Below are 11,113 nucleotides of genomic sequence, written 5' to 3'. Positions count from 1 at the left end.
TGTAAAACCTGAAGATAGTCAGATTAACAGTATTTTGTCTCTATCTGCCATTCTGCAATTCCTCTCATGTAAACAATAACGTGGCGCACAGCTGACGTGAAAAAAGGCACATAGCTTTGACGTTGCGTGACGAACTCCGTATTCCTCGTCCACACGTAAACGCAAAAAAGGAGTTTAAAAAAATCTCAGTTTTCGGTGATTTGAAACGCCGTTTACGTGTGGACGAAACGGCTGCGTTTTCAAAAATACCCGTGTAGGTGCAGGCGTAGCGTAAAAGAGTTATTAGTTTACTTTCTTACTACTGTAATTTATTACAGATTACTTGTATTTGCTTAATTGTTCACTAAATGTTTGAGGTGTGAAATAAACCGCAATTGAGCAAAATATGTGTGTGTGGTTGGAGGATGTGTTTGGGCGTGCGTGTGTGTGCGCGTGCGTGCAAAGGGGGGGCGTGAACATTTTTCTGTAAAACAAAGGGGGGGCCAGCAAAAAAAGTTTGGGAACCACTGCTCTAAGGGGTGAATTTCAGCTTCTTTCCTCGGGACGGAGGTTTCTATTTCCGAGATGCAGGACAAAGCGTTATGAAAATAGCTTTGTCCCCGTTGCTGTCACTGAATTAAATAAGAACTGTTTTTGTTTTTGATTCGAAATATTAAATTACTTTATATGTGCTACAGTGAGGTTTATATCTTTATTAGGTATGTGTGTTTTTTAAGGGATGCCAAATGCTATCATTTTTCTGTAAAGCAAATTTACCTTGCCTATGGGTATAAATAAAGTTACCTTGACCTTGATATCCTGAGCTTTGTTCAGAGGTATGTCGGTCCAGAATATTTGTGCAGCAGCAAACTAAGCTATGCCACATATGTTTGTGCATTTTCGCAGGCTGGATGCTGCACAGTCATCTCTGGCTCAGGGTTGACACAATCTGGGAGTAGGTTGTATCTCCCATAGTGAAACAAAGTGAAGATGCACAATGAACGTGATACACAGTGGTAGAAAGTATCCAATCTCTGTAGATAGTGGGGAAGGTGCAGAAGTAGCAGATCAGTAAAGGTAAATGAGTAGTACTTTAACATTAAGTTCAAACTCAGCATGCTGCTTTTTTCAGATTGCAGGTTTATCCTCTTCACTCCTCAGTGACACTGGAGGAGCAGAACGGCGTGTTCCTCTTTCCTGTTCCTGGATACAGGAAGGTAAAAGCTGTTGATCGTAACTTTTTGCATGTGCTGTCAGTACCTGCTATACCAATTATCTTCTAATCCTCACAGGTGATCCTTTCCACCAACATTGCAGAGAGTTCAGTGACTGTTCCAGATGTCAAATATGGTGGGTTTTTTCAGTTTTAAATTTTTAAAAATCTGACTTCATCTATTGTCACTCTTCTTTCATCATCTATTTACAAGAAACTGAGAATTAAGGCATACAGATATCAATAATGTTGTAAGGAAAAAAGGAAGTTAAATAAGAGCAAGATACAAGAAATAATTCCCAAGTAGCAGTCCCACCTGCACCTACTACCAGACAAAGGCCATATCAAAATTAATGGTCGTGTCGCTGCCAACATCAGAGAGAACAATACAATTAGTAAGGTAAACAACAATGAATAAATATAGAAAAACAAATAACTGCACTATGTCATCTCCTAAAATCTGACAACATGTGTTAGTTAATGTTTATTTCCATATTACATGAATTAGGTCACTTTGTCTGTCTTGCACCTAGAGCAAAGATTTGCGTTGAATCATTTCTCCTATGGTGCTCTGGTGTAAAATAGTTGATGTAAAAAATATTCAGCTTATGTGAAAAGGTTTTTGCTCAATGTGATTTCCACTCATGACTTACAAGAGAACTGCCCACATCGTGCTCCCATGTGGTTTTAAGTGGTTTGTTCTCTGAGATCTATTTATGTATTTATTTTAAGTTAATTTGTATTAGCATTTTTTTTTAATGACAGTTATTGACTTCTGTCTGGTTCGCCAATTGGTGTGTGACCCGGATACCCATTACGAGTCTCTGCATCTCACCTGGGCCTCCAAAACCAGCTGCAACCAACGCAGAGGTACGACCATTTTAGACCTTTTAAGTGCTTACTATCACTTCTGCCTTTAACTCAATGTTTGTTTCCTGACAGGTCGGGCAGGTCGAGTGTCAAAGGGCTACTGTTACAGACTTGTTACCAAAGAGTTTTGGAAAAAGGAAATCCCAGACTACATGATTCCCGAGATGCTGGTAAGGGACTGTGCCAGTGACCAGTTTTTAATGCAGTTCAGACCTTACTTCTGAAAACCGATCTGTGCTCTACTATTTTCTATTTCCTCAGCTTGCTCCGCTCTCCACTGTCTTGTTGAAAGTGAAGCTGCTGGACATGGGAGATCCCCGCTCCCTCCTCTCCACAGCACTCTCACCTCCCAACCTCTCTGACATAGTTAGGACTGTGCTGCAACTCAAAGAGGTAGAGAGTGTAACTTGATGATTGTGTTCTGAGAGAGGCATTATTGTCTAGTCAAGTGCAGACAAATGTGTAGCTGTAATGGTGATTGTTATGTATTTGGACGGGCAGCTGACCGCCAGCTCTGTCTGAGGATTAGACCTTGAGTTCTCTGAGAGGAGCTTTGCGTCAGCCAGTGTTCACATAGTTTATGTAGCATGAGAGCACAATAGGGCCATGTCGAATATTAATGATGTCGTGTGTTAGGCTAAGGGAATGAAAATGTGCATGTTATCTTTTTATTTTAGTATTTCTGATTTAATAGCATTTGTTAAGTATTTAATTTTACCTCTTGGTATATGACTACATAGTTATTTTTGTATAACTGAGCACTGGAATCACCTTTTAAATCAAATTAATTTTTTCACCATAATGCACACTTTTTTCAGTTCAGTTCAGTTTTATCAATTCAGTTATATAGCACCAAATCACAACAGCCCCCTCAAGGCGCTTTATATTGTAAGTCAAAGACCCTACAATTAGAGCAGGGCGATATGACCAAAAATATTTACCACGATATACATTTGAAAATTTGCGGTAACGATATAACTGACGATATAATTGACACTAGACAAAGTTATATAAAAATGTAACAGTGCAAATGCAAATTCCTTGCTGACAGTTTCACCAAAAGGCATTTCCAGTGGAAATTGGCCGACATATCCTCAGCATAACCGTCGCCGCCGTGCCTTTTTCTCTATGTGCGTATGAAAACAAAGGCACTGCGCATGTGCGTTTTACCCATATTCTATCGCGATATTTTATTTTCTTGTCGTTGCCCAACGTTATACCGGTATTACCGTGAACGGTATGATATGGCCCAGCCCTACCTACAATAACACAGAGAAAACCCCTTTGAGCAATGCTTTGGTGACAGTGGGGAGAAAAAACTTGCTTTGAACAACAAGAAACCTCCAGCAGAGCCAGGCTCAGCAAGAGACTACCATTTGGGGGTGAGGGAAGGAAGACGAGATAAAGACACGCTGTGGAAGACTGCCAGAGATTAATAATAACTAATGATTAAATGCATAGAGATGTATGAACATGTGGTGAATGAAACAGAAACACTCAATGCATCATGGGAAAGCCCCAGCAGCCTAGACCTATTGCAGCGTAACTAAGGATGGATATAGGGTCCTAACTATATGCTTTATAAAAAGGGAAGGTTTTAAGCTTAATATTAACACAAAATCACACTGTGATGGGTAGTCAGGGTGACCAGATTGCTCAAAGGTTGCTTTGATATCCAGACTGCAGAAGGCAGAAATTTACCAGCAGTCTTCCAGTAGTAGACAAACCACATTGCCTCCTCCATCTACACACTTGAAACACTTGCTGCTAAATGCTGTGTTTTGAAGGATTGGTGCGATGTAAATCAGGCAATCCCTTTTCAGCGTTATGTAGCTTAGGTGCTTGTTGCTACACAAAGGAAAAGGAAGAGCTGTGGATTGCACTACCGACCTTCCAAGTTGTTGACAAACTGCTTTACTTCCTAAGGGAGGATGTGTATAAAAAGAACACATGCTAGAATGAAGTAATGAAGAAAAACTCCAAAAAGCATAACATGGCTGTTTTTATTAAATGATTTATGACAGCGGTCCCCAACCCCCGGGCCTCGGACCGGTACCGGTCCGTGAGTCGTTTGGTACCGGGCCGCGAGAGTTGAGGCTCAGGTGTGAAATGTATGGTTTTCAGGGTTTTTATCGGTTTTCAGCGTTATTTTGTTATCGTTTTTATCGTTAACTCGGTTTTCCTGGGTCTTTTCACGTGTGTTATGAATAAATCTTCTTTTTTTCGGTACCGGTACTAGTTTTATTTTGTTGTATTTATCCGCGACACCTTAAAGGCCGGTCCGTGAAAATATTGTCGGGCATAAACCGGTCCGTGGCGCAAAAAAGGTTGGGGACCGCTGATTTATGATTAAAAGATTTGTGTGTGTGTTTGTGTGTGTGTGTGTATGTATGTATATAGATAGATAGATGGTGTAGTAGTTCATGCAACACCCTATATCAGGTGTGCATAATTATTAGGCAACTTCCTTTCCTTTGGCAAAATGGGTCAAAAGAAGGACTTGACAGGCTCAGAAAAGTCAAAAATAGTGAGATATCTTGCAGAGGGATGCAGCAGTCTCAAAATTGCAAAGCTTCTGAAGCGTGATCATCGAACAATCAAGCGTTTCATTCAAAATAGTCAACAGGGTCGCAAGAAGCGTGTGGAAAAACCAAGGCGCAAAATAACTGCCCATGAACTGAGAAAAGTCAAGCGTGCAGCTGCCAAGATGCCACTTGCCACCAGTTTGGCCATATTTCAGAGCTGCAACATCACTGGAGTGCCCAAAAGCACAAGGTGTGCAATACTCAGAGACATGGCCAAGGTAAGAAAGGCTGAAAGACGACCACCACTGAACAAGACACACAAGCTGAAACGTCAAGACTGGGCCAAGAAATATCTCAAGACTGATTTTTCTAAGGTTTTATGGACTGATGAAATGAGAGTGAGTCTTGATGGGCCAGATGGATGGGCCCGTGGCTGGATTGGTAAAGGGCAGAGAGCTCCAGTCCGACTCAGACGCCAGCAAGGTGGAGGTGGAGTACTGGTTTGGGCTGGTATCATCAAAGATGAGCTTGTGGGGCCTTTTCGGGTTGAGGATGGAGTCAAGCTCAACTCCCAGTCCTACTGCCAGTTTCTGGAAGACACCTTCTTCAAGCAGTGGTACAGGAAGAAGTCTGCATCCTTCAAGAAAAACATGATTTTCATGCAGGACAATGCTCCATCACACGCGTCCAAGTACTCCACAGCGTGGCTGGCAAGAAAGGGTATAAAAGAAGAAAAACTAATGACATGGCCTCCTTGTTCACCTGATCTGAACCCCATTGAGAACCTGTGGTCCATCATCAAATGTGAGATTTACAAGGAGGGAAAACAGTACACCTCTCTGAACAGTGTCTGGGAGGCTGTGGTTGCTGCTGCACGCAATGTTGATGGTGAACAGATCAAAACACTGACAGAATCCATGGATGGCAGGCTTTTGAGTGTCCTTGCAAAGAAAGGTGGCTATATTGGTCGCTGATTTGTTTTTGTTTTGTTTTTGAATGTCAGAAATGTATATTTGTGAATGTGGAGATGTTATATTGGTGTCACTGGTAAAAATAAATAATTGAAATGGGTATATATTTGTTTTTTGTTAAGTTGCCTAATAATTATGCACAGTAATAGTCACCTGCACACACAGATATCCCCCTAAAATAGCTAAAACTAAAAACAAACTAAAAACTACTTCCAAAAACATTCAGCTTTGATATTAATGAGTTTTTTGGGTTCATTGAGAACATGGTTGTTGTTCAATAATAAAATTATTCCTCAAAAATACAACTTGCCTAATAATTCTGCACTCCCTGTATGTATATATAGGTGCAACATACACAAAATCACGGTTCGATACTTTGGTGTCACGGTTCGATATTTTTTCGATACAAAAAAATGTTCATGCTTTTTTAATTTGTCATTTATTAAAATTATAAATATATATTTTAACTCAAAAGTACAGTTTTTAAATTAATGTTGCTGAAACAACAAAGTAATAAAAAAATAAATCTATCTGATCGAGAAATCACTCATCTTTGGAAAAGAGAGTTTATTACAGAGAAATGGCTCTTTCCAAAATAAAAGCTATACTATCCGCTTCTTCTGGGCTATATTCTCAGCAGCATATTAGGAGAATCATGTGCTAACAGCTGTCTAAATGACTCGGCTAAAGTTGTAGCATGCTTGTTGTTTTTGTCTTTGCACTAGGATGATGTCGGTGTAAATGTGCAGTCATATTCGTTGTGTTCCCACTAGTGCTGTCAGCGTTAATCTCGAAATGACGTTAACGCCACAACACGGCAAATCTCCGTTAACGAGCTACCGCGGATCGCCCCGTGCGTGGGGCTGGACGGCGTCAACACGTTAACGAGCTAACTGCGCTAACGCAGTAGTTCCCACCCATGTAATTGAGCATTGCGTGGCACATCCAACATACTGTTTTACTTTTGTCCATGACGCGCTTACCTTCAGGGTCATACGTCACATGAAACCAAAATAGTTCCAAAGCGCCAGATCTGAATGAGGGTGGGGGAGGTTCAATTTGCCATGTTGCAAGAGCTTAGCTTCTGTCTTGCTAGCTTGCGCTGCGCTCAGTGGATCTGCGCTCGACAGTGCAGCCTAGGCGGAGTAGTCGAACGCAGATCCACTGAGCGCTCAACACAGACAGCATCGTCAGAAGAAAAGTTGATAAAATAAATAAAAAATGTTGTATTCTTCGATACATATGCGTACCGAACCGAAAGCACTGTATCGAACGGTTCAATATCGATACGAATATCGTTGCACCCCGTGTGTGTGTGTGTGTGTGTGTATACGCATATGTTAAAGCTAAAATGTTATGAGTTTAGAAGTTCATTAGTTGTGTGCATAGAGTATGCTGTCTGTCACACTGCAGATGGGTGCGCTGTCTGTGAAAAGTGAAAGCAGAGGTCAAAATGAAGATGGTGAGCTGACATTCCTGGGCCGAGTGCTGGCTCACTTGCCTTTAGACCTGTACCTGGGGAAGATGATTGTCCTGGGCCACGTCTTTGGTTGCCTGGATGAGTGCCTCATCATTGGTTAGTCTATCATGGTACTTGGTGGTATCTGTTGTTTACGGCATGTTTTCTAGAGACATAGCTTTACAGCCTAAATGTGTAACATGTTTTTCGGAATACTTTTGCACAACATACTCTCTCATTCTCAGCTGCCTCTCACTCTCTGAAGAGCTTCTTTGCGATACCGTCCATGCAGCAGATTGCTGGCCATAGGTGAGTCTGATCCAGCAGGTGCACTGATTTACAGACTCATGATGTCACATTAGATTTTGTGTACCAACACTGTGGCTGCATTTCATGCATTACGTAGTAAAGTAACTTCATTTAAACTAGAGCTTTTGACGCACCTTTACATGTTTAGTGCAGCGTAATATCTGATGCATTCAGAAAAATGCTCACATTCCAGCAAAAAAGAAAAAGTATGAAAAAATAATGTCACATCACTCCACTGTTCACCTCCAGTTTGGGATTTTTTAGTTTAGATCGTCAGTAATTTTTCTTCCAGTGTATACTTATATTGGTCACGTGTCTAATTGTAACATGTTTACATTAGAATCAGGTCAAAAGCAGATATGGGTTGTGTGTTTTGTAATTATTCTTTTTTTGTATCATGTGTAACTCCAGGAGCAAGCTGGCTTTTACCCGTGGCACACCAAGTGATTCCATAGCTTTCCTAAATGCCTTCAAGGTAAAGAATTTTTTACATATCTCCAGCAGGTTTTGATTTTGAGTGGATTTTCATGTGTGGTTGCTCTATTCTCTCTCGTTTCTTTATATTAGGCATGGCACTCAGCCAAGAAGAAAGGACAGCTGAGGCACCCAAAGGTATACTATGAACTAAATTACTCTAACCTTCAGCGATGTGAGCCACCCTACCAGGATAATGACCCCAAGCACACCAGAAAGCTTTGTACAAACTACTTACCAATGAAAGAAGATCAATAAGTGCTGATTGTCACTCACTTTAACTCACAGTCAGACCTGCTCGAGACGTTTTCTGACATCATAAAGCCTCTTAGGAGGCAAACTATACCAAGAGATTCTGAAAGAATAGAAGTAGTGTAATTGTTTCAGCAATTCACTTTTTCACTCAGACAACTAAAAGGGTATTATTAGAGCTAATGGAGATATTACTACAGTATTTGAAACAAAGAAAATGTACAACTATCTTCCTTCCTGGTTTCAGGATTTTGGATCCTGTGGCAAGTGATTTTCCAAGGCTAATTCTCTATAAAATATAGACAATAATAGGTGCTGTTATCAGTTTTTAAGGCAACAAATCACATTAAATGGGTAGCCAACAAATGGAGGAGCAGCTTCTTCTGACCATGTCTCTCCAACCTGACTATCCATGTCAGCGTCACAGGGGTTAAAGTCTAGGAATAAGAAATAGGGAATAAATAGGAAAGGGGCAAGGATAGTCTATCATACAACACTGGTCAGATTGGTGATATGTTGTCTAGATGATGTTGCCATAGAAACAAAACCCACGCACTATGTGGGAGGGCTTTTTATGAACCATCCCCATCAACCTGCCAGCACTTTGTGTGTTCGTACAGCAATTGTCTCTAGTAAAAAAGTTATTCATCTGGTGACTTTTGAGGTCTATTTTTTGGATCATTATCCTGCTGTAGAACCATCTTCTTTACAGTTTAACTTCTAGCTGACTCTGTGAAGTTGTCACTCAAAACAAGATTTATCCTGTGTTTTTGCAATATATTCTGTGCCCTGTTTTTCATGTCAAAGACCTCACATAACAGTTCTTAGTAGCTGCTGTTATTGTTGTTATAGCCTGGTTGTTGTTTGCTGAGGCCAGAAAGATCCTAGGTATTATAGAAATGATCAGGGTACCTACTTAGAATTTTTAGCCGCCCATAAAAGTGTTGAGGTATTCAAATTCTAAGAGTGAATTAAACTTAACACAACATTATAACAATGTTTTTGTTTTTTTTGTCTGTTTGTTTTGTGTTTTTGGCAAAAATTAAATGTATTTGCTGCCTTTTCTTCTTAGGATGAACTGGACTGGGGAAAGGAGAACTTCATTCAGATCAAGAGGATCAGAGAGGTACAGAGATCAAAGTCGCATGTGTTCAGAGAATAACATTTCAGGAGAAGGCGTGACCTGAGTGCATTAAATAGCAGGTGTTAAGTGATAATTGCAGTGTATTTTAAGCTGATACAAACTTGGCACAGAAAGTAAGCAAATGAGCCACAGTTTCAGGGGAAATTAACAGGCTTTCCAAAAGTGTTGCCAGGAAGCTTTGTTACAACAAAGCAATAAACAACAAAACACAAATTGCCTTACTTTTTGCGCTAAGTTAATTTAAATTTGATTCCTTTTGTGAGGTCATGGGTAACCCCGTGATGTCTTTTGCAAATTAGGTATTAAAATTTATAGTCCTTACAATGTTTTCTAGCTGTTGAACATGCAGTTTAAAGAAAGTATAAATACTTGCTTACTGAAATTGCTGACCAGGTTGCAGAGCTGTATGAGGAGCTGAAGAAGCGTGTGTCCCAATTCAACATGAATGTAGCAGAGGAAAGCCAGTTCTCAGACTACACCAGTGCACGCAAGCAGGCATTCATTCTTCAGGTTAGTCTTTGCTGAAAACTGTGGGATGTTTATAAATTGTCTTAAACATTATAGTGTGACAATGTAAGGAGCTTTGGGGTTTTTTGCATGTCTGAGTATATTTGACTGTCAGTTTGATGTAAATTGTGACTCACTGCTTCTTAGGTGGTCATTGCTGGTGCGTACTACCCAAACTACTTTCTCCAGGTGGATATAGATGAAGCCCTGGCTTCCAGAGAGCTGAGTGGCTTCAACCCCAGAACGACAGTGATGGTATTATTACCTCATCTACAGCTTGGCTCAGCTACACTTTACTTCATGTTAACATAGCACATTACGTTATTAACATAATAAGAATTATTTATAAACTTGTTAATAAGCAATTGGTTGTTGTTATCATTATTAGACTTCATGTACAATTCAAGCTGGCTGATGATTTACCTAAAACAGGCTTTACTTTTCTCGTAAATGTCTAAGAACGACAAATTTATCTCACTCCCTTTTCGCATCTTGCTTGCATGTCCTTAAAGTTTTTAAAGATGTTTGATGGACAGTTTTTAATTAAAAGGGCATAAAGTATTTATCTATCCATCCATCCATCGATTTCTTCCACTTATCCAATTAAATTGTCTTAAATACAGATCAAGTGATCTTGTTTGTAGTCACGTCTCCACAAAAATTTGTAGCCAATAGTGTCTCTGTGTTTGCCTGCTCTACACATTTATATTTGCTTGTCTAGCTGGAATCTGAAGCCAATTTTGCTGCTTTTGCAACAGACCAAGCTCCATTCCATACTTGAATTCACAAATTGGCCTTAATGCTCTCAAAAGCATTAAAAATATTCTGTAAGCATCATTTCCTGGCTTCTACCTCTGACCACCAGAGTTGATTGTGCCCACTCAAAACAGTGTTTGTTCTTTAGGATGTTTCAAAAGCTGCCAAGAAGCAGCCCTCAACTCATTCCCTTTTTTAAAAGAAAGATATGTATATATAGTCCAACCACTGAGACACAAATTTGGATCATTTTTAAATTTTCTTAATAAAAGGCACCACACAGACTGAACGCTCTGCTTCTGAAATGCTCCAAGTGTGATTTTAAACTGTGTGAAGGATAATACAAAGCTGCTTTAACCTCCTAAAACCTGACCTCTTTCATGGCATGCATTTACAATTTCTCTTTGGTGTCTGGGCTGATTGGGACCTGATGAATGTATAAAAAAGAAAAAAAAGAATGACCTGATTTTTGTTTCTGAGAAAAATTAGATCCACATAAGAGTACATTTGTTTTAATTTTGATAGAACAGTGGCAGCATAATGTCCTCGTAAGTGGATATCAGGCCCATGTAGGCCCAAATTTAGTATTTTGGTCTAGACAACCCAAAATGTGATGTTCAAATATGTGGACACCAGGTTCTAGGAGGTTAAAGA

At 39.9% G+C, this 11,113-nt stretch overlaps 1 protein-coding gene across 1 annotated transcript in view; it reads left to right on the top strand.

Annotated features, from left to right (window-relative positions):
• Positions 1-11,113, top strand: part of tdrd9 (tudor domain containing 9) — a gene marked incomplete in the record, with an annotated part of 45,176 nt that overhangs the window by 24,708 nt on the left and 9,355 nt on the right. The window contains 11 exon segments of the mRNA XM_014331929.2: positions 1,272-1,329; positions 1,958-2,062; positions 2,135-2,232; positions 2,324-2,455; positions 6,972-7,134; positions 7,263-7,326; positions 7,738-7,801; positions 7,894-7,938; positions 9,125-9,178; positions 9,590-9,706; positions 9,851-9,958. Coding sequence (XP_014187415.1) covers positions 1,272-1,329; positions 1,958-2,062; positions 2,135-2,232; positions 2,324-2,455; positions 6,972-7,134; positions 7,263-7,326; positions 7,738-7,801; positions 7,894-7,938; positions 9,125-9,178; positions 9,590-9,706; positions 9,851-9,958 — 1,008 coding nt within the window.

The sequence above is a fragment of the Haplochromis burtoni genome, unplaced genomic scaffold (genome assembly GCF_018398535.1).
Source record: "Haplochromis burtoni strain Fernald_Lab_line unplaced genomic scaffold, NCSU_Asbu1 Contig_16, whole genome shotgun sequence".
Classification (NCBI taxonomy): Eukaryota; Metazoa; Chordata; class Actinopteri; order Cichliformes; family Cichlidae; genus Haplochromis; species Haplochromis burtoni.
The sequence above is the reverse complement of the archived record's forward strand: the minus strand, read 5'-3'. Positions and strand labels throughout refer to the sequence as shown.